Consider the following 22,498-nt stretch of genomic DNA (forward strand, 5'->3'; position numbering starts at 1 on the left):
CTCTCCAATATTGTCAAATATTCCATTGACAATATAAGATATAATTTCTGTTTTGCCTGGAGGTTATTTTAAAGTCCCATATAGTGATCAACAATTAAAACAGAGGCTGCAATACAGGCCACCAGATTATAACATTTAGTACCATATCTTTTAAATCCGAAATATGTTTTTGACTTTACTATTTAGATTTATGTAAGGAAGATTGACCGTATTTGGCTAATTGATTTTTTCAGATTATCTCAAATATAAATGAAGAAAATATGGTATGAGTTTAATTTGCAAACTTGATCATGCTATTGAATGTAAAGTTAGTAAAGTGGATAGAAAGATGGTTGAAGGGTAGAGTGCAGAGAGTGGGAATCAATGGGTGCTTCTCAGACTAACTTGTGGTGTTGTCAAGGAGTCTCTACTGGGAGAATTGTACTTTACAATATACATCAATAATAATAGTAATCAATATAATAATACAAATAAAAATAATACTAAATTGGTCACTCAATCCATGACTGTTTATGGGACACTGCTGTGCTCCAATGGCTGCTGCGTTTCGCTCACGTAATATATTGCCAATTCACTTTACAGGATATTCTGAGAAGCGTTTTGAGACATCTCGAAGATGTGATAAGACGCTATATCAAATACAAGGATTATTATTGTTATTAATAATCACTTGGATGTAGACATGGGAGGGGGATCAGCAAATGTACTGATTAAATAATTGGATAATTGGTCAGTTATAAGGGTTGTAAAAGATTTCAGGATATTGATAGACTAGAGAAATGGTCACACAAGTGGCAGTGCAGTTTAACGTAGATAAAAGGAGGTACTACATTTCCGGAAAAATAGGGATTCTAAGGATAGTTCGAAGGGTGAAACACTCAATAATAATAATAATAATCCTTGCATTTGATATAGCGCTTTTCACGTCGGGAGGACGTCCCAAAGCGCTTATGATTTGGAGTAGCAGAGAGATTGGGAGGACAGATACATAAATTATTAAAAGTGGAACATTAAGTACTGAAAGCTCTCAAGTAAAAGGGTTCTGGGATTTATAAACCAGGTTATGGGATATGAAATCTTTGAAATTATGTTGGAATTGTATGGAAAATTGGTTAGGCTGCAGTTGGAATATTGTATTAAATGTTGGGTTTACAGGAAGGAAGTCAGATGTGGAGGGTGCAGCACAAATGCACCTGAATGACACTGGGTTGAAGAGAGGCTGGCTGAATTATTTTTTTCTCTGGAACAGGGATATCGCACATGTGTTTGAGACACTGAAGGTGATTTAGAAAAAAGGTAGTTGCGGCAAAGATAGAATACGATGAATGTACCCCTTTGTGCAGAAAATGTAATTCTGACTTTCTACCCAGATACAACTTTTATTGGTATTTTTGTAGGACACTAAAGGGTGCTAAATGAGGAAAATTCACTTGGTGCTTAATGTGAAATGCTCTTAAAAGGACAAATCAACTAAACTGCTATTGATGTGACATTTAAAATGTAGTAAATTATTGATATTATTAATTAGATAACTAATTAAAGAGGAATGTAGATTAGAATTCCCACTGGGCGTGGAATATTGATTCAGTTCTATTATAAACAGCCTAACCTTCCTTTACAGGGTCACGTTTTGTTTAAAAAAATTGATATTTTCAACTCTGAAAGAAAGATATATTGTGTTAACTTGTCAGGATCTATTGCAGAAATCTATTAAAATCTACAAACAATCACAAGAGCTAGAGAAATTGTGTAATTTCAATTAGATTGATTACCATATCTTGAAATAAAGCCATTTAGAATATAGACTTAAGAAGGCATCAGACCAGAAATTTGGGAGTTTTAAACTAAATACAGTGGACCTGTTGTAACACTTTTTGTAAAGTACTGGTTCAGTTATAACAGTTGGGAGTGTGGACCACATTCACTGTGCATGTGGGCAGCTGTCATGCTTGTACTGACAGGCTGTCACGCTAAAAGGGAGGGAGGAGGAGGAACATGAGACATTTCATAACAAATTTGATGTAGTCATTATTTTTGAATGATCAAATCTGCTGTTCAATGCAAACATGAGTGCAGGGATCTTGGGTCCTAACACCACCATTTGAAAACAGATTAAATGGGATCACATCAAATTTTATTAAATGCTTCAAAATTCCCCCCCACCCCGCCATATTGTATATAACAATACTAAACCGAGAGCACAACATAGTCCAGTGCCAAGCATTTTCCAATAAACACATTTTAAAAAAATCAGTTCAGATAATAATGGCAGAAATCATAACTGATATGAGAGGGAGGAGGCGGAATTGAAAGAAAAACTGCTTGAAGAAACCGAATACTAACAAGCCTATTTAACATCAATGTGTTGAAACACCAAGGTATCACACAAAAAGGTCCCACTCTGAAACAGAAGTGGACAATTTATTTTACACACAAGTACATAATTTCCCTTTCCTTACAAAGGCTGGTCACAGATGACATGGAATGTTATGGTACTCTCTTGTATTTAATTTCTCTGTGCACTACATTCGTACCTTAAAAGTGCACAAAACACCAGCTCATTTCTCAAATATTGGATGTTGTAATATATATATTTTTAATTACACCAGCAACATCTTTAACACAACCTGTACATATTCCTCCCCCCTCCCCGCAAACACTTTTCATATCACTGCATCAGATGTAAGGTTGATTAACTAAAATGCACCCGCTGGTCAAGTTTCACTAAAAAAAATGGCAGGGGCACTATACAAGTTTGTAATTTAATTTTAATCAAATACGTTTTTAACAAACCCAACTCTTCTCATTAAGAAGCTTCCAGCAAGGCCCTTGATTGTTACTTGTTCCAGTCGGCACTTGTAGGTCTTTACATTCAGTAATGCCCCAGACCCTTGTTTATTTGTGCTCTGGCAAGTAAACTGTGTGATTCCACGCTATGCGGTATTGTATTTGATGTGACAGTCTCATATTTGTCAGGAATCTCCATTTTGCACTTTGGCTACTGGTGGCTGAAGGAAATCTTTAAATGGAACTAATGCCTCTTTCAAAGCAGAGCAAACTTCAGAGGACGTACAGGTAATGCATTCAACCAGTGTTGGATACAAAGCAATTACCTGCGACCAGGTGTTGGTGTCAACTGTAACAAGGGGGGAAAAAAGGAATTAATTAAACTAAACACAAAAACACATTAAAATTAGAAGCTTTTCCCAACTCTGACAAAATACAAAAACAGTTCTAATAGATATTTTCATTCAGACACTTGCTGTAAGATATAGTACACTAGTTCCAGTTTGCTGCAGTTTATATGACCTGCAAATCAGGATTATTTATGCATCACTGCAAGTGTTCTTTTAATGGTCTCCATTTATTTTTTATGGTACCTAAACATTAAGTATCCTGTAGAAGAATACCCCGCAGAGTTCTGAGAATAAAGTCATGAGAAGTTATTCTCAATTCAGAAGTAAGTTATTTCACATTCTTTCAAAATATCCAGTAAGATTAAAAATTAAATACAACAGTATTAATTGCAATCAACTCTTAAAGCAATAACTCTGAGTTGTTGCGCTTACTTATTTTCAGCTCTCACTTCTGGTTAGGATGTGAAAATTGTCTTAGCATTCGCCTGGATGTATCTATGAATTTACCAGGTCAATCTTCAATGTTTATAGTTTTCATTGACTGCCTTTGTTTTTAAAGTTGCTTGTACTTCAGAGAAAATGTAAGAAACAGATTTTAAAGCTGTAAATACATAAGAAATGGATCCACAAAGGGTGGCACAAAATAGAGCGGAAACTTCTGAAGTGGCTCTTGGTTGGAAACAACAGGTAATTGTACATTTGAGTTGCATTGCCAATGGAAAGAGGTAACTAGCAGGTTTGCTATGCTGTTTATTAATCATAGATTTTTATAGCACAGAAGGAAGCCATTAGACCTACCGTGCCTATGTTGGCTTTCTGAAAGAGACCATCCATTAATTCCCTCCTCCCCTTCTGCGGTCTTTTCCTCATTCCCTTTCATCTTCAAATAATTGTCTCATTTCTTTTTAAAAGCCATTATGGATTTTGCTTTAACCATGGTTTTTGATAGGGCATTCTGTGTCCTAATGATCTTTGTGTATATAAAAAAAACGTCTAACCTCTCTCCCCCAGTGAGAGTTCCACATATGTATGCTTTCTCGTTGCCTGGAATGGAGCATGCACTCTCTCCCTAGAGGGACACACACTGTTTACCTAATCCTGGAGAGTTCAGGTGCAGGTTGGCAAGAAATGAGGCTTGGAGACCTCCATTAGTGTAATGCTGTAGTTTAATGAGATAAAAGTGTGCAACTACCATTAAACTGCTAAGCTTCCTGGTGCTTGACCAGCTAGGATAACATTACTGTTAGGGCTTTAGCTTACGTGGTTAATAAGCATTGAGTAGGAAGAATCCCCCCGTCCACAGTATCCTGTCTGCTCCTCCAAGTCCTGCTAATAAGCCAGCTGGCTGGTTCACCATAAGTAGTGCCTTGGAGGACTGTGGACTTATCTGGTTTAGGTATTGGATTATTGAAACCGCCACAAAAGATTGACTTGATTTAAAACTTCTATTGCCGTGTGTGGAACTTTGGACCCAACTCAACCCCAAAAAGGTTCCCTTACCACCCCCCAGGGAGGGCACACAGCCCTAGTGGTTCTAATAGTTAGAGGAGCTGTCGATTCATTCTGAAACATACTAAGTTCCAAAGAACAGGAAGTGACATAGATTGTTTTATTATATGGTCGACCTGGGCTAATTAAACAAAAGACTTAGTTAGCAAAATATGTTGGTTTACAATCAACTTCCAGGTTTACAGTAGAATTCAATGGGATATGCTAAACTATAAAAACATTACTATTTTAAGCAGTTTGCACCACTTATATTGCTTTATCGCTCATCACAAACATTTAAATTGATGTTTTGTGAGCTTCTCTGACAGGTCAGTAAACATGCTGTCTAGTAGAGCACTAAGCCATCCAAACCAGAAGCTAGCAGGCTTGAATAATAAAAGAAACAGGTTATGCTGAGTTAGCTGATTTTAGCAAAGGCACTAGTTGATATACTGCAGTTAACCTCAACTACCTTGCACAAGAGAGGGACAAATCAGTAAGGATTCTTGTTCTGCGATTCCTACTGAAAGAATCATAATAATAATAATCCTTGCATTTGATATAGCGCTTTTCACGTCGGGAGGACATCCCAAAGCGCTTCACAGAACACACTGTAACGTGAATTGACTCTATATTTGTGGGCGAACGCGGCAGCCAATTGCGTACAGCAATGTCCCACAAACAGTCATGGATTGAAAATGACCAATTTATTATTGTTTTTTGGTTTTGGAGGGATTATTATTAGGCGTGTGGAGTAAGGAAAATTGCCCAAGGTTTCGCCCTGCTGGGAATTGAACCCAGGTCTCTCACTTGCAAAGCGAGTGCTCTAACCACTGAGCTACAGGACTCCACATGTTACAACATGCTTGCAGAGTATGTGTGGACCTCAGATAAGGATATAATCAAGCTCAATTGATGCTCCTGCAGTGGAATAGTTCACACATAAAAAAACACATAAAGTCCTGGAGGACAGCTGTGAAACTGTACCCCAGCGGAAGGAAAAAGGAGTCTTAAGAATTTCAGATGAAGAGGGGGAAAGAAGGAGGAACAAAACTAGTGGGAAAAAATATAAGTGTCTCATTAATGCTAATGCAAACAACTGTACTTACCATTTTCAGGCTTGGTTTTGTTAAGGGAGTCCATAAGAGTACTGATTGCTTTCAGTACAAAAACTATTTCCGTTACTCGTTGCCTGTATAAACAAAAGACAAAGGTTGAGTTATCCTTCAAAGTTTACATGCCTCAATTCTCTGAATAAACCTACAATAAACTGACCTATAATTCTAAATTTCAACAATACTCTAATGACAATCATTCCTGAATTTCAATTGTTTGCCATATGATGTTTCACAATAACTGAAACAAGTATTACAAGTACTGGGACACCGCAGCTGTGTCAACAGGTATATTTAGCGCCTGTTTTCAAGCGCCTCTCGTGTCAAGAGGACATCTCAACAGGCTAGGCACCCAAGCTGAGGTGAGAAAGGGAAAGATGACTAAAAGCGTAGTAAAAGAGGCAAATCAAAGAGCAGGCCTTGAATGTGAATGTGGAGAGGGCAAATATCGTAATTATTCTGAGTTTTATGGCATAAATAAAGATAAACACACTAACCTTGGGAGAGGGCATCTACCACTCAGTCTTTCATCTTCAATATATCGATGCAATACATCTTGTGACCTCTTTAATAGCACAGACAACGCCATTCGGGAAATATACCCTTCCTGGGGAGTTGTCACTTTGTTACTGAAGGAAAACTGAAGTAGCGTTTCAAAGCAGACTTTGGAAAATTCCTCTCTCATTCGAATGTCGATTTCTGCTTCTGTAAAAGTTAAGCAATAATTCTAATTATTGATGGAGGTAAATTCTCCACAGTACTGTTTTCCCGTACTTTAGTAAGGATTTTCCATAGTCACTGCAATTATTTCTTCTTTAAACATTTTCTCTCAATAGATCAGCAATTTTAAGGTTCAGTAGCTAGCCACAATGGAGCTGAGCCTCAAAAGTACAAAGAACTGGATAGAATTGTGAAGATATTTCTTCTAACTCTCAGATTCTCACTCATACGTGGGGAAATATGTACAGTTTTGGTCATTGCAATATATGAGGGTCATTTATTGCTGGGAACCAAGATAATCTTGCTATTAACAAATTGAGGTGTTAATCACGCTGAGTTTTTTTTGTCATGATGTGGTATCTGATCCATTCACTTTGTTCTTGCTTTGTCTGAAGTACTTTTTTTCTTTTGATGTTATCTTATTGTCATTCGTTCCAGTTTCTATCTGTGGTTGTGGGTTTAACCTAATCTTCTGTAGTCCTGTTGCACAGTGAGTGGAATAATTTAAAGTATGTATCTGTTGTGGTTTGCAGTTTATTCTTTCTATCTTCAATTTCTGTTTCTATTGCTTTTTTCTAGTGATTATACAAACCCTACTTGTTTGTTAAGTACACAGGCTGATGTGTAGCTCTGAAATATTTGGCAGATTTGTGTGTGTTGCGAGTGGGGTTGGGAGAAAATGGAGAAGGAAATACTGAACAAATTTTATTCGTTTAATTCTTGTGTTGAAATTGAGAAACTTGTAAAAACCAGCTGCTGTGCTTATGTAACTATTCTAAATATCACCTGGCTATGTCTTCATATTACAACCTGCACCCACACGTAAACTAACAGCCACGTCTTCTCTCTGGAAAACCTTAAGTGAAATTTGTATGTCAACAGCAAGAGCCCCTTTATTAAAGTGACTTGTTAGATAAAATACACAGCGTCAAACATTCATTCTACAAGCTCAGCCGAGTTACTGTCTTGATATACCCAAATTCTTCAAGTGCACTCTTACGAAACAGACATTTTCAGGACAGGAAATCATTTGACCTCTTGTGTTCTTGACACTGCTACCTGGGAGGAAGTGAGTGTTGTGACCCGAGAAGCAGTTTTAATGGGGTCAATGATTTAAAACTGCTCCATTTAAAAAGATCCTTATTACTTAACTGTTCTTCCAATGAGTTAGATTATACCATAATCCAACCATTACTATTGTACGAATGTTTGATTCTGAAAGGAAGATGTCAATTCTAAATAATCACTTTTCTCCGTTTTTGTTTAAACACAGGGGCATCTTATTTAACCAAAATTCTAGGTGTCTAGTTTTCATAACCTTTTCATAACTGAATGAAGTCTCATGTTTGCTCAACACTTTTCTTTAATTTGTTTATGTTCAAATCAGAGTTGTTGGGGTGTGGAATGCCCTGCCAAGTAAGGTGCAGAGGCAGAGTCCATTGTGAGTTTCAAAAGGCAAGATTTGAAAGATAAATTATCCAAAGATAAAGATAAATTTGAAAGATTATTATTATTACAAAGGCTTAAAGGGGTATACAGATAAGGTGGCACAATGGGATTGAACAAAATGCTTGCTCTTGAGAGCCAGTGCAGGCTCAATAACTCAATAAGCCAAATGGCCTCCTGTGCTGTCAATTTCTATGATTCCATGAAATCATGAGGATTTAAACAATGGGACTCACCTGTAAACGATGTTGACTGAGAATGGATCGAACCCTTGTTTAGCATGGTCATTATTTGCCCAACAAAGTCTTTTGGAATAAAATTTGCATATGGCAATATATCTGTACTAATAAGTTGCACCACCTAGAAGATTAAAATACAATTCTGTAAAATATTCTTACTGCTTAACAAACAGCAGCGATAAAACAGGAAGATAACTTTTCACACATATACCTTTGCACTGCCTGTGTTAGAAGCACTGCATTCATTAGAATTCACAAAGGTTAACAAGATTTGAATTGATATACAGTCTTTCAAATGGGGAGAACATCTCATACGGTTTCAAAGAAGAAGTGTAAACCCGAGCTGGGAGGACAATGGCCAAAAGAGATGGGTCAACTTTTAAAACATTAAAAATTTGATTACAGCTAAATAATACAATCTATAGGATGTCTCAAAGCACTTCACAGGGACTACTGTGAAATGGAATGACTATATTTGTAGGCAAACGCGGCAGCACAAATGCGCAGAGCACAAAAAGGCCAATTTGATTTGGGAATTGTTGGCTTCCCTTCTCTTTTCAAATAGTGCTATGGGATCTTTAACGTCCACCCGAACAGGCAGATGGGGCATCGGTTTAACATCTCATCCAAAGGACGGCATCTCCAACAATGTAGCACAGCCCCAGCGCTGCACTGGAGTGAACTATGTGAGATCATGTTCTGATATGGGATTTGAACCATAACTTTCTGACCCCCAGTAAAGTCCCTTCTGTTTTTGAATAATGTGGATAACATGGAGTCCTGTAGCTCAGTGGTTAGAGCACTCGCCTTGCAAGCGAGAGACCTGAGTTCAATTCCAGGCAGGGCGAAACCTTGGGCAAGTTTCCTTACTCCACACGCCTAATAATAATCCCTCCAAAACAAAACAATAATAAATTGGTCATTTTCAATCCATGACTGTTTGTGGGACATTGCTGTGCGCAATTGGCTGCCGCGTTCGCCCACAAATATACAGTCAATTCACTTTACAGTCTATTCTGTGAAGCGCTTTGGGACGTCCTCCCGACGTGAAAAGCGCTATATCAAATGCAAGGATTATTATTATTACTATAATGCGTAATTTAACTTACCTCGACATCAATATTCTCATTTTTCTCAAATTCTTGAATGGACAGATTATCTGGTGGTGTGCTGTAAAGACAAATTATTAGTTTGACTAATAAGCAGCTTGTTAAATTTTGTTCAGTAAAAATCAAGGCGTTATTTTTTTTTCTCCCTTCCTCTCCTGAATGCTCTAACTTATCCTCTGGTACCTTGGCCAATAGTTATTCTTCATATGTGAGTTCAGACAGAGAACAGTAACTTGCTTCTACCATGGGAAGACAATCGCACCAGTCAACCCCAATTCCACTGTCAGCTGACAACCATTCTGAAGCAAGTGTTACTGGATAGCAATCAGGAGCTGGACTCAACTCAGGCCCCCGACTCCATGAAGCAGAGACGTAGAAGATTCTTTGAATATGTCTGTTATATCCTCATTGGGACTGAAGTCAATTTCAAACATTGTCCAATTCTCCATTATGTTAGGAGATTTTGCATTTGTATCGATAGTAGTGAAAAACCCAAGAACTAGATTATTTTTAATTGCTCAGATATCACAAGATAGAGAAAAAAATTGCAGACCCAAGTAAAAATATTTGCAAGCAGAGTTGAATGACTCTGGTTGCACCACAAAACAGACTGGTGCATTTAATATTGTCTTAAGGACTCGCAAAATATTTTTTTTAACATGTTGCAAAATTGTTTGTGCCTTCAGCAAGGTAAAATAAGTGGAATTAAATTTTTTTTATGCTTGGCCTAGGATGCAGTAGACACATTAAGCAGATAAATTAAGTGTTTTATTCTGTACCTTTTTGTAAACAAGAAGTCTTCAAACGAGTTGGCTAGTTCTGGCCACATGGTATCAAATTTTCCGGAGGAAGCATGCTGCCTGGCAACTGGAAGTCCTATAGAAAGTACTTTAAGAAGCGAGGAAACAGCCATTTTCCACGTTGTCTCAGAGGGACAGGCATACTTCAGGCTCAGTGGTATCCGCAACGTCTGATGAGAAAGAAAGATTTGTCCATCCTAACCAACGCATTTAAAATTTTTGCAAAAATGTAACATTGGTAACATAAGGACACAGGAGTTTGGGGTTTTGTGACACTCACAAAAGGAAGCATTAATATTGTCCAATTTGTGATAGTCACAGAAGTCCAAAAAATGCTATAGTCCCATAAAAGGCAAGAGAGTCCCTATTTGATTTTTTTTTGCACCTTGCTGGAATTTGGAAATCCCATTTAGCTGTTTTTCAATATCAGATATTAAGTGCCAAAATGCCTTAAATGGAAGCCGCACATAGTCCTTTGCATCCCGTTTAATTTGTGATATTTGTAAAGTAGCTGATTGCAATTTCTGAAAGTTGCAAAATGCAACAAGACCAGAAAGCAAAATGGAACTTTTCACATTTTGCAGAATAATTAACCGTAAACTGACACTTTCATTTTGAATGCAAACTTTTTGCATTCATTTCCACCTTTGCCACCCATGTCCAACAGGAGTGAATTTTAAAATAAATAGACAATTCAGATGTGAACGTGTATTAACAGCTGAGCAGTGGGCTGAAATTCTAGTTAATATTATGCAAAGTTGCATTGACATCGTCAAATGGAAAAAGGAATTTATCCACTTTATCAGCAAAGTTGCTATACTTAACTGTGACCAGAATTTCAGTGCTCTGATATCAGCCCACAAAGCTATTATTAAAGACTACTTCACTGTACTTCAATTGCAAATTACCTTAATGATTTTTTGAAGAACTTTTTCATTTACCACTGCTTTGTGGCATGCGGTCTTTTGGTACAAATCAACAACAACTTCCAACGATTTCTCAGCAAATGGTACATAATTCAATGCTACCCACTCCGCCTGTAAGGAAACACAGTTTGAAGATATTTAAGCTTTGAAACAATGTAAAAGTGAAAATTTTAATATCAGAGTGTATCGGGTGTGTTGTGAAAGGAAATTATCAGTTTAAATTTCCTGGTTCACATGCATCAATCAGGGTAAAGATGGTAAGTAATAATGACGGATGAACAACCAAGCAGACAGAACTTTGATACTTTAAAGTTGCAGTATCTCTATTTGAGCATTTCATACTTCTCAAATTAGTAAGGAGGATTTTGTTACATTTCTGATTGATTCTCTGATTGCCAATGTTTCTAAAAATACACAGCTTATTTTCTTCAGCCAAAACAAAATACTAAAAATATGCTGACACAATGCTATATCATTGCATAATTATATTACATATGCCTCCTGGTGGATAAGCATAGTTCTTACAGCTTCTGTCAACTAATGCAAAAATAACCATTAACACAGCAAAAACGCAGTAGCTTAGGTATTTTCAGTATTCATGGGTACTGTATATTTGTGAGTTTGGACAACTGACATCAGTTCTCATACCGGCTGATGCAAGCATCCCCAATGAGATAAGAGGACCTGCCAGGGATGTGTGAGGTTTCCCCATGTTACGGACGCCATCAGAGTGGTTGAAATGTATATAAATACAAGTTGTTGTTGTTGTTGAAATGAGAAAAAAGATCAGAATAGTTAACATCATGCACAAATCATAGAATGATAGAATCGTACAGCACAAAAAGAAGCCATTCGGCCCATTGAGTCTGTGCCAGTTCTTTGAAAAGAGCAATGTAATGTCATCCCACTCCCCAGCCCTTTCCCCATAACCCTGCAGACCCGTCCTCCTCAAATACCCGTCCACTGCGTTTTTAAAAGTAGTTATCGAATCGGCCTCGACCACCCTTTCAGGCAATGCGTTCCAGATTCGAACAACTCGCTAAACAAATCAATATTTTATTTTCTAATAGATTTTCTTTCAAGAGTGCACAAAGGTTATTACTGGGTTCATTTCCATTTTGAAGAAAACAGACTCAAGAGATAACAACAACTTGCATTTATATAGCGGCCTTCATGGCGTGGCAGAAGCCCAAAGCTGAGCCAGGGGGAGGGGGAAGGTGACTGATGGCACGGTCGAAAAGGAAGGTCTTCAGTTGGAAACAGGATACAATAATTGGAAACAGGATACTGCAGCTTTAAATTCAGAAAAACTGGTCACATTTGTTTTAGAAATAAAAACAGTTTCAACCAAAATGTTAACTTTGCTTTCAGATGCTAGACATTTCCACCATTACTGTTTTTATTTCAGATTTCCAGCAATTTTCAGTTTTTCTTCCAGTCTCAAGCAAATTATTAATCGCTAGGACAACATAGGTTACTGACATATGAGAGGCCATGCAGTTCAGTGTATCCTAATATCAGTAGGAATTGGTCAATTTAAAATAACCCATGGAGGTTTAAAACTTACCGGTGCAAATAGTTGAATCTATTACATAGCCATCACGTACAGAAGTAGCATAAATAGAACAAAAGAAGATTATAATCACTATCAGACTACTTAGAACATGGAAAAAAAAAAATTCTTGTGCATTTGCTGAGAAATATTTTCAAGGTACAGTTTTTAATTTAATTTTAATAAAAGATTTTGATGCCACAATTTTAAATCAGGAATTCACTTAAAATAAGCTTGGATGAGCTCATGCCTTGCTGAAGATTAAAACGATTGACCATAATTTGAGTCCATGGCACTTGAACATCAAAATCTCCATCCACTTGTTTTTGTCCTGTCCTGTACTAAGCTTTGTGAGCCGATCACCTCTATCCTTTCTTGGCTTAACTGGCTCCTCACCCCTCAGCTTTTCAGAGCTGAGAGGCACAAGGGCAAATGATTCAAAGGCACTCTAAATAATGTTTTGATGCAGAAAGACACTGGCAAAAATCTTGTAAGCTGTGCTGAGGATTGCATAAGTAAGAATAAATCTTAAGAGAGAACTATTGTTTCAATTGTGATGACATACATGTGTGTGTGTGTATCATCTACTCACATTTAATCTTCATGTTTTTTTAACTAAGGATTACACAATAACTACGGATTACACAATAAATATTGAAGAAAAAAAATATTTGCCCAATTACCTGATTGAACTTTGCATTTGCTATATTTTTTGTTTCTAATTTGCCATATGTGGGTGCCTTGCAAGAGAATTCAACAAAGGAGAGTAACTGGTCAAAGATTGCCGGGTACATGGTCTGCATGTCCTCAGGTCCCACACAAATTGCCTAAATGGGGAAAGAAATATAAAATATGTTGATGGGAAGTTAATAAAAATGGTTTCATTTACTTGTATCTTCCCCAAGTGTACATAACTGCAGAGTAGAAAAACTACAGACTGCCTTAATAAAGGTAAATGGTGTCCAGTTACAGAACATTAACTTATTTTAAATTAATAAGGAAAATGTTTCAATCTTGATGGAAAATATATTGCAGTCAATACATCAATTTACTTTGTTCAGTGACTGTTGGTCTCTAGTATGCCACCTGCAGCATTTGATTATGTTAATAGGCAGATCAAAAGGAGAATGACCTGAACTAAAAAAATGATCAACGAATGTTCATTTCTGATCATAAACGATCAATTGCTCCTCAGTAATGGAAGCACAAGTTAATTAATCTTTGTATTACATTATCTTAAATTATCGCTTTTTTGAATAGGTAGTGGTCCATTTACTCTCACATTACTTTTATCTGGACAAAATCACACTTTGTTCGAACCATTAATTGATCATTTGGACCCATACAATGAATAGCATTCAGTTATTGTATAATCTGTGAAAATGTTCAATGAGTACATTTTGTAAAGAAAATATTTTACCAGGAAAACTAAAAACGTTGACATTTGATCTTTGAGGCTTCACAATACATAAAATGTAAAAATGAGAACATATATTAACCCTTCATCCTGATAGAACGTCAAAATGTCTTAAAGTACTACACAAAGTGTAGTAACTAAAAGTCTTCCATACTTCCAAAATATTAGGTAACAAATATGTAAAAACACCAATCCTGTAGGAGATAATTCAAATTTAATGTAATTTCTTCTGTAATTTCTACCATTTAAAGTCTCAAAGTAAATCTCACATCAGTAACATATCTATGTGTATGTGAGTATACGCAGAGTACCACAGGAAACCAAGCAAATCAATATCCATGCTAGTTCTGAATTCTGTCAGCAGATTGCTGAACTGAATTTTTTCAGGAACAAATGCACAGCAGATTGCAATTGGGATGGACAGGAAACAAACTGAAATTACGCTTTGCACATACAGTACTTACCTTTTCTTTTAAAGCATTCATACTATCTACACTAACTGCTAATACCGCCCACTGGGTCAACATACCCACACATATTACTCTGCAATTTGTGTTTTGTAATTAAAAATAACATTTGGCCAATATTGGGAACTCAGACTTCTCAATTAATATGAAGATACAATTGCACCAGAAAGAATGCACGCTTCTTTCTGCTGTTGGTTTTGTGAAGCATGGTCTCCTTTTTTAGTTTCAAGATTGCTTTTGAGCTACAAAATTTGGAAATCAAAGAAAGATAATTCTTTTCCAATTAAGATACACCATTTCAGAACAGGCATTTGTAACGTCATAAAAGGTAGTTAAATATTTTCTAATATTATACCATACTACTTATACCAGCATTTCAACATTTCTCGTTGGATCATCTTTTTTAAAATGAACAATGAATAATCCTGTGGACTGGTAAACTAACATTCCCTTTGCTTAATTTTCTTCCAAGTATATAACTGCTTAAAATTCTACTGTTTCAAAAATACGAACATTTGCCAAATCTATCTGCATAACTAATGTCACTGTCCATATGAAAATACAGACATAACATTACTTCACATAGAGTTTATGTCTGGGGCCCATTTACCAAATATGCGCCCACAATGCAGTATGCAATTTACACTGGCAACCTCTGTACTGCACATAAATATATTAAGAAGTGAAAGGCCCACAAGACGGGTTCTATATCTGGGTTTAGGGAAGGAGTCCCAGATTAATACACAAATGTAATACAGAAAAATAAATTCTGATCACTTTAACTGAAACCTAAAACAGCAACAACATTTTTCTACAATAAAACTATGAGTTTCAGATTTATTTCATCGGAATTAAAGGGACGTTGGGATTAAGTAAATTCAATGCCTAGCAGGGAACATTTGTGAACTATCTTTATAATGAATTGCTGAAGGGACAAACACAAGCATACAACTTTGCAATTAACCAAACAGAAAAAATAAACATTTGATTTTTACAAGCAAGAAAATGGCTCACTGTCCCTAACATTATAGTAACCTACCATCCATGAGCTACATTCGTTCATTCAATAGAATGGATTTTGCATTTAAAATGGAGAATTTGCACATTACATGTAATAAGGAAGGTACTCTTGTATTTTAATATACTGACTGTTGCTCCATCGCTCATTCCCCTCCTTGTACAGTAGAAGCCTCTTAATGGGACCAACCCCACAGGGGGAAAAACGTTTTCTGTATCCGCTCGTTCCTATTAAGCAAACACCATTAAAATATATGTAATGATACAAATGAGCAGTACCATGCCCTCTAAATGGCCAAAACTAACGTCACTAAAACCCATCTATCAGCAAATTTGCATTAGGCAATAAAAGGGTACAAAGCTTGTTAGGGCTGGATCCTAGCAGATCGTAACATATAAAAGCCTCTTAATCATATTGGTTATTATTTCATCAGCAGTTATCAGAAAGGGTCTAAGAGCTTGGTTAACTACCTCTGGGAAAGCTTTGATTTTTGTTTGAAATATTCACATCTGTTAATCCAATAATGGATCAAATGCAATTCCAGGCTAAACTGTTCCTGAAGATCAACAGCTTTTTTCCATCAGCACGTGTAGGGAAGTGAATAAATGTCAACACATCACATCACACAAACATGCTCAAATCCCATTAACTCGCATGTGTTTGTAATATTTTGTGTGAGTTTTCCTTTTACTGTTTTTGTTTGACCAGTCTGCAGTACGTATATTTACCACCTATTGGTGTGGTGATATCAGTATTGAAATAATCTTAGTACCTTCTGTAGGACATCTAAAGCAATCAGCACTGCTTCTTGTAGGCTAGTTAGTACTGCTTCGGTGTAGGATGGAAGAATAAACGGAGAGGCATCAGAACTGATTGGGACTGACACAGCACCGTGCAGTATCACACCCAACTTCTTCAGATCCTCCATACTGAAGCCGGACTTGATGTGCTGGTATAGAGCTGGAAAGATCTGGACAAGGGCTGTGAGAAATGGTTGACTAGGAATAAAGAAGAGCTTGTCACAGGAGGCAGGTGGCTTTGTGCTCTCTGAGCCTATCTTGTACCATGTGTTCCACGCAGCCCACCACAGGGCAGAATCCTCGATCTCATCTACTGCTGGATTCAGTTCAGTTCCACTGTATCTTCCTAGCCTTTCTCCCACTGAGTCTGTCCTAGGCAAGACCCTAGCTGGCCCTGGAGGAACTAATGCCCCTACAAAAACAGGCATGTTAACTCCAGAAAGCCCTTCTGGCTTGTCAAATTCTTTTACAGGAGTCACAATCTGCAAAATTTCCTGGCAACTCTTTAAAGCTGCCAGTGAAACCTCACTGTTCTTGCTGAGTGCAGCTGACTGGATATGATCCAATAATACATCCCAAGCTTTGGAGAAGTCTCCTGCAGTGAAATGAAAGAAGATAGGGCTTGTGTTAGGGATTTCAGGTTTTGTATACATTATTAACATATTAAAAATGGCACATTTTAAAGTAAGTAATTACAGAACTTAACCTAACCTACCTAATGATTGCAGCAAATATCTTCTGGTATTGAAGATTCTAGCCACTCCGGCCAATGTCAAAACCCATGTCTCTGCCCACTGTTTCTCAGCAGTGTCTCTTGAATGATGAATAAGAATATTTCCTCCACCAGACTCGATCTTCTCTTTGTCTGCTGTACTGGACGATTCTCTAACACAATCCAACAGGGGAAACAAAACCTAATATTTTGATTCAAGAACAAACAGCATTTAGTAAGCATAGTGGGCATAAATATGAGAAAAAAATACATCAAAACTTTGTGAAATAAGTGCTTAGAAACTGAGAAAAAGGGTTGCTTATTCATATTGTGCCCCATTTACACTGCCATTTTAGCACTAATCCAGGATACTTATTCAGTTTTGTTATTAATTTTTTTTTGAATTAGTTAAATAGATTTGATCCTTTCTTCTCTTGTCCAGTCCCCGAAGAGGCAAATAAAAATCTAATCCCTAGTCTTAATTGAGATTTTTATTTTTAAATCAGTGTCATTTAGCACTATACTCATAATCTGTCAAGTAACCCATTTACATTGACATTATTTAGGGCTCTCGGGCATTTTAAAGACCCGGATAATGTCTCCCCTTCAGAAAATAAATCTACTGCCAGTTTACATATACCTAAGTTGTCGCATAATATTGCTTTCTCAATGTCATCACAGAGTAAATGAGGTTTAGTAAATAGGAATTTTGCCCCTGGGTGGGACAAGTTCTGAGTAAGTATCTCCAGTGTTAGTTAATATGATTGAAATATGAAATCAAGTTATTTTAAACTGAAAAATAAGTTATTAAAAATATTTTAATCTGTCTGAAATCATAAGGGGCATAAAATCGAAGAGCTAGATTTAATCTGATACCAGTATTACCAGAGTGAAGTAAACATACAGTTAAGACAGTTACAATTTGAGAGCATTCTTTCTAAACACACACACAAAAAATGTTAACATTGAAGATTTGTTATTATTATTATTCTAGCTTTGAGGTAAATTTGTTTTTAGCCAAATATGGAAAACACTAAAGTTTTATTAGACAGATTATTTTTTTTAAAAAATATCCACTTCACCTGCACAATAAGAAGTTTTTTTTAGGGATAGGAATAGACCATTAGACCTAACGAGCTGTTCCCTTTCATTTCTCAATCTTAGTTCCCCAGAATTTAAAATGAATTAAGTTTACTATAATTTATTAACAGTTTAAAAATTAGGATAGAATTGTAGGACAGTTGTAGGCACTGCGGAATTCATAATGGAAAGGCCGTTTGATTGAGTTAAAATAGACATTACAATTAAGTTTTTCAAAGCTAGTTTTTCTGGTACCTTCCACAAGACTGTGTGCCAGGTAGCATGGTGTAGCAAGGTTCCATGAGCGCCCACTGTAGAAAATAATGTCTGCCCTGCACTTTTGCGAACCGCTGGCCTTGTATCCACACACAACTCTCCGAGCTTTGAGTAAAGGCACAGCCAGAGGCAGTCGAATGGTGGAGAAGGGTGAAACGGCCGATTAAGAGGCACTCCCTTCTCTTCCGCCTGTTTCTGCAGCAAGGCTTCTTCTTTATTGAGTTCCTTCTCAATTGTCTCACCTCTTTGGAAGAAATAGTCTGATATATTCCACTGAAAATAACACACAAAGCATGACATAAGGAGACAGAATTAGTCCCTTATAAAAAATGTACCAATTCTATACACTTAAAACTGGCTATTGGTGGAACTGCCAATATCCCTTTCTACTCACTGCGCCTGCATGCTATGTGCAGAAAACAGTGTTGCTGTCAATTTGCAAAGGAAAGTGCTATCTGGGGCTTCTTTTCACACCTCACTTTATTACAATTGCTGACACACTTACCCAGTTGACTGCGCTCTAACAAGTTTTTCTGTATATGCAATTTTGTTCCGTGGTCAATCACCTACTAGAAACCACCCAAATCAATTTCACATAGACCCTTCCTTAGCAGTTAGAGGGAGAGAATACTTTCTTCCCATGGGTTGGGCTGGATTCAAACACAGGTTATAAAGGTGAAAACAGTGTTCTTCCTGCTTTTAAGTCTTACTTAAAATATTTCTATTCATTGGCCCCTTCTAATGTATCATTTGAAGCCAGATAGAAGAAGATAACAACAATAACTTGTATTTATATAGCACCGATCACACAGGGAAACATCCCAGAGCGCTTAAAGAAGTTCAAAGATGCTTGTTTAGTATGAAAAAGACTTACCAACAGCCCTATTGATGTTAAACTGATATTCAACTCTTGATTCTGAAGTCCAAAGCTGCCTGCTACATCCACAACAATTTGAAGGCAGGTACTTGGCATGGTGGGAAGAAAATCAGTCACAACTAACTGTAGGCACTGAAATGCTGTGCGAATCAATGATTCTCTGCAAAAAGGGAGAGGACAACATCCATCACTGCACAACAAAACTATCATGTAGCCACAGAGGAGAACAAAACAAGAAAGAACATTTTGTATTCATTATATTTTTATCTATTTTATTAGAACATGTACTACCTAGTGGGAGTGTTTGCTCTGCCAAATAGAAAATTCTATGCTTTACATAACCAAAATGTGATTTGTTATTAAAATGTTATTTTATATTAGGAGTAATTAGAAGCAGCAACATTTGTCACTAAACTACAATTTAATTATTATGTCCAACCTTTATTCTAAAAGATTTGTTATGATTGCACTGTTTATTTTCTGCTTAAAGCAATGTTTCTAATTTACTAAATCAGTAGATCTACATCTATTTATTTTGGTTTATCATACTTATGCTCTGGATATTCATAAGGTTAAAAGTTTATCATGCTAATCTGGTAACAAATTTGGTTAAATTTGAAAAACAATGAGTTATCAGATATCCACTATTATAAGAATAATTGAAAACAGATTATGCTTAGACTTCAGGCATATCAAACTAGATGAATTTCAGGCATAGCAAACCAAAAGACTGAGTATGTGTGTTACTGAGTAAGGTTTGTGCCTGCCACACTATGCAATCACATAATTCACAAGTTAAAACTAGGGACATTGAGCTACAATTTGTAACTACACCATAAAATATCTATTTGGGAATCTGCTTTGGGCTATAATTTGTTATGTGTCAAAAGGACTGGAAAATGGAGGAGACGAACAGCAAAGTACTATACTGACCCTTGATCATTCCGGATTGCACCGATTACTCCCAGAACCAATGGCCACCCGGGTCCTAGGCTGTCTCCTTCATTCTGTAGGATCTGGAGCACACACTCCAGTTGTTTCTGTCGGATATCAGCGTGTACAATGTTGGACAGCTCCTTCAGTGGATTCAACAGCAGCAATTGCAGTCTCTGTGTGGAAAATAAAAGTATAAAACCAAATTCAGAGTACACAAAACTGAAGTATTTTCAAGAAATTAAGCCACTTAGATTGGATGAAGGTTTTTACAATCAATAAAAAAGTTGACCAGTTTATTTTAAACCTTGAGCACGACTGACAGGCATGTTTGATTGTGTGACTGGTTTTGCTGCATCATTGAAGAAGATGTCCTTCAGATGAGACATTAAGCCTGTCTCTTAAAGATTCCATGGCATTATTCGAAAAGAGAAGGGAATTTTTCTCGGTATCTTGGCCAACATTTCTCCAAATAAAACTGATCACTCAGCTCTGTTTGTGGAACATGCTGTGTGCAAATTGGCTGCTGTGGTTCACCCACAAAATACAGTCACTACACTTTACTATATATCCTGTGAAGTATTTTTGAGATGCTTTCCTGATGTGAAAAGCATTATATCAGGCGCAAGTATTATTATTAGTATTTGATATAGCACCTATTCATGACATCAAAACTTGTCAAAGTGCTCAATCTTTTTTAACTAGGAAAAATAATATTAAAGACAATAGTGAAAGAGCAGAAGTATGAGTGTGGTCAGCTCCAACAACAACAACAAGATTCCATTTATAAAGCGCCTTTCACGTCAGGAGGACGTCCCAAGGCGCTGCACAGTTGGGTCATGACCCGAGCAGGGGGGAAATGGTCAGGGTGAGGGAAGGGAGGGAGCGAGGAGGGGGGAAATGGTGAGGGGAAGGAAGGGAGGGAGCGAGGAGGGGGAAGAGAGTCGAGAGGGGAGCTGAAGGCTCCAATTTAAGAACTAGCACCAGCAGACACAAAGGCAGAATGTGCTGTACATCTTTGATGAAACAATTACAAGAAATAGAAAAAAAGTGAAACGAAACACAAAACCTCAAGAAAAAAGGTCACAAGGTACAGTTTTCACAATACTTGTGATCTATTTTCAATGGAAGATATTCTTGAAATCTCACATAAAACGCTGTTTACACAGAACTTCTGTGCAATGGGTCCTTGTTTCAAATTTCTAGCTGATTTACTACAGGTTGGAGGCTTAAACAGGGCATTAATTTACTCGACTCTCAGCTTGGAATAAACACTGTTCTCCCTATACTACTTTCAAGTTGGTTGTATATCAATATTCAAAACATTCTGGTGTAAATATTATGAATCACAGAACCTTCTTGGATTCTGCAGAACATATCAAAGGATAGCTTTGCTATTACCCAAAGTTCTTGTGCAGAAATTATTCATTTAGACAAAACAAGTCAAATGATTACCATACACCTGTGAAAGATTAAAGTAACTGAGTGTCTGACTGCAATTATAAGAACTGAGGCACAGGGAGGTAGTTTTGTAATCTACCGCAGGTCCTAAAACTCCATAGCAGTCAGTGATGCTTTTACATTTTGTGCAAGTTCACCGTATTTTAGTTTCAATGAGCAATGACCTGTTGAAGACTTCAACAAGTAGAAGGATATAATGGTACAGAACTGCATCCTTCCATTACTAACAATTGGTAGTATTAGACTGTTATCCTGGAGCAAGGTGTAACTTTCTGTCTTCTTGTTAGTCAATTGCTATTGAGTAAATGGGCGACAAAAACTATTATTACCCTTCTTTCTTGAGTTGAACTAACCTGATTTTGGGAAAGTGGTGGATCATGTTTAAAAGATAATCCAGCTTTTATCAGAGCAGTTACAGCTTCTGCTCCCCATTCCCTCATCCTGGCATTTGGATGCTGGCATACCTAGAAGCCAAATACAGATAGGAAACTGTGAGGCAAAGGCAAACCCTTTCAAGAAGTCAAACATGCATAAACATGAATATATAATACAACATGACTGATACCAGCGAATGGAGCCCTTAATAAAATTCAGGGTCTCAAGACTTCAAAATCTTAAAAATCTTGAACGCATGCGGAAGGTCGGGAGGATGAGTATCTGTGAAGCTCTGTGGCTAGTGAATGAATTCAAGTTGAAATTCCCACATTTTACTGCCTAATTAAATTGAAAATAAAACAAAATCTACTTTATTCTGCCACACCACTCAGCAAGAAGACTTGTACAGCACCCAAATAGTAGTTGTGCTAATTGTCCGTTACTGTTATTTTCACAGTTCCTACGAGCAATATTTCATAACAAATTATCACGCAGTCATCCCTATACATCCCAGTGCAATCATTGAATTCTTTGGGATATTACCAGCATG

General features: G+C 36.9%; 1 protein-coding gene and 1 non-coding gene across 9 annotated transcripts in view; both read right to left on the bottom strand.

Annotated features, from left to right (window-relative positions):
- Positions 1 to 2,112: 2,112 nt before the first annotated feature.
- The window catches only part of mon2 (MON2 homolog, regulator of endosome-to-Golgi trafficking), a 55,468-nt gene continuing 35,082 nt past the window's right edge, over positions 2,113 to 22,498 (bottom strand). For 3 of the 8 annotated variants that reach the window (XM_042335119.1, XM_042335113.1, XM_042335112.1), the window contains 16 exons: positions 21,927 to 22,037; positions 20,113 to 20,288; positions 19,177 to 19,339; positions 18,282 to 18,575; positions 16,950 to 17,148; positions 16,207 to 16,829; positions 15,566 to 15,661; positions 13,216 to 13,359; positions 12,548 to 12,565; positions 10,963 to 11,091; positions 10,034 to 10,224; positions 9,255 to 9,315; positions 8,143 to 8,266; positions 6,238 to 6,445; positions 5,735 to 5,817; positions 2,113 to 3,136 (listed from right to left, as the gene is read on the bottom strand). In XM_042335119.1, the coding sequence (XP_042191053.1) occupies positions 2,973 to 3,136; positions 5,735 to 5,817; positions 6,238 to 6,445; positions 8,143 to 8,266; positions 9,255 to 9,315; positions 10,034 to 10,224; positions 10,963 to 11,091; positions 12,548 to 12,565; positions 13,216 to 13,359; positions 15,566 to 15,661; positions 16,207 to 16,829; positions 16,950 to 17,148; positions 18,282 to 18,575; positions 19,177 to 19,339; positions 20,113 to 20,288; positions 21,927 to 22,037 (2,784 nt within the window). In that variant the 3' untranslated portion in view covers positions 2,113 to 2,972. The remainder of the gene's footprint in view (positions 3,137 to 5,734; positions 5,818 to 6,237; positions 6,446 to 8,142; positions 8,267 to 9,254; positions 9,316 to 10,033; positions 10,225 to 10,962; positions 11,092 to 12,547; positions 12,566 to 13,215; positions 13,360 to 15,565; positions 15,662 to 16,206; positions 16,830 to 16,949; positions 17,149 to 18,281; positions 18,576 to 19,176; positions 19,340 to 20,112; positions 20,289 to 21,926; positions 22,038 to 22,498) is intronic. The other 5 variants (XM_042335116.1, XM_042335115.1, XM_042335118.1 and 2 more) reach the window with 3 other exon arrangements.
- On the bottom strand, positions 5,402 to 5,473 carry trnaa-ugc. Its single transcript has one exon. It is a non-coding gene; the product is annotated as a tRNA-Ala (tRNA).

Source organism: Callorhinchus milii, unplaced genomic scaffold (assembly GCF_018977255.1).
Source record: "Callorhinchus milii isolate IMCB2004 unplaced genomic scaffold, IMCB_Cmil_1.0 Scaffold5, whole genome shotgun sequence".
Taxonomy (NCBI): Eukaryota; Metazoa; Chordata; class Chondrichthyes; order Chimaeriformes; family Callorhinchidae; genus Callorhinchus; species Callorhinchus milii.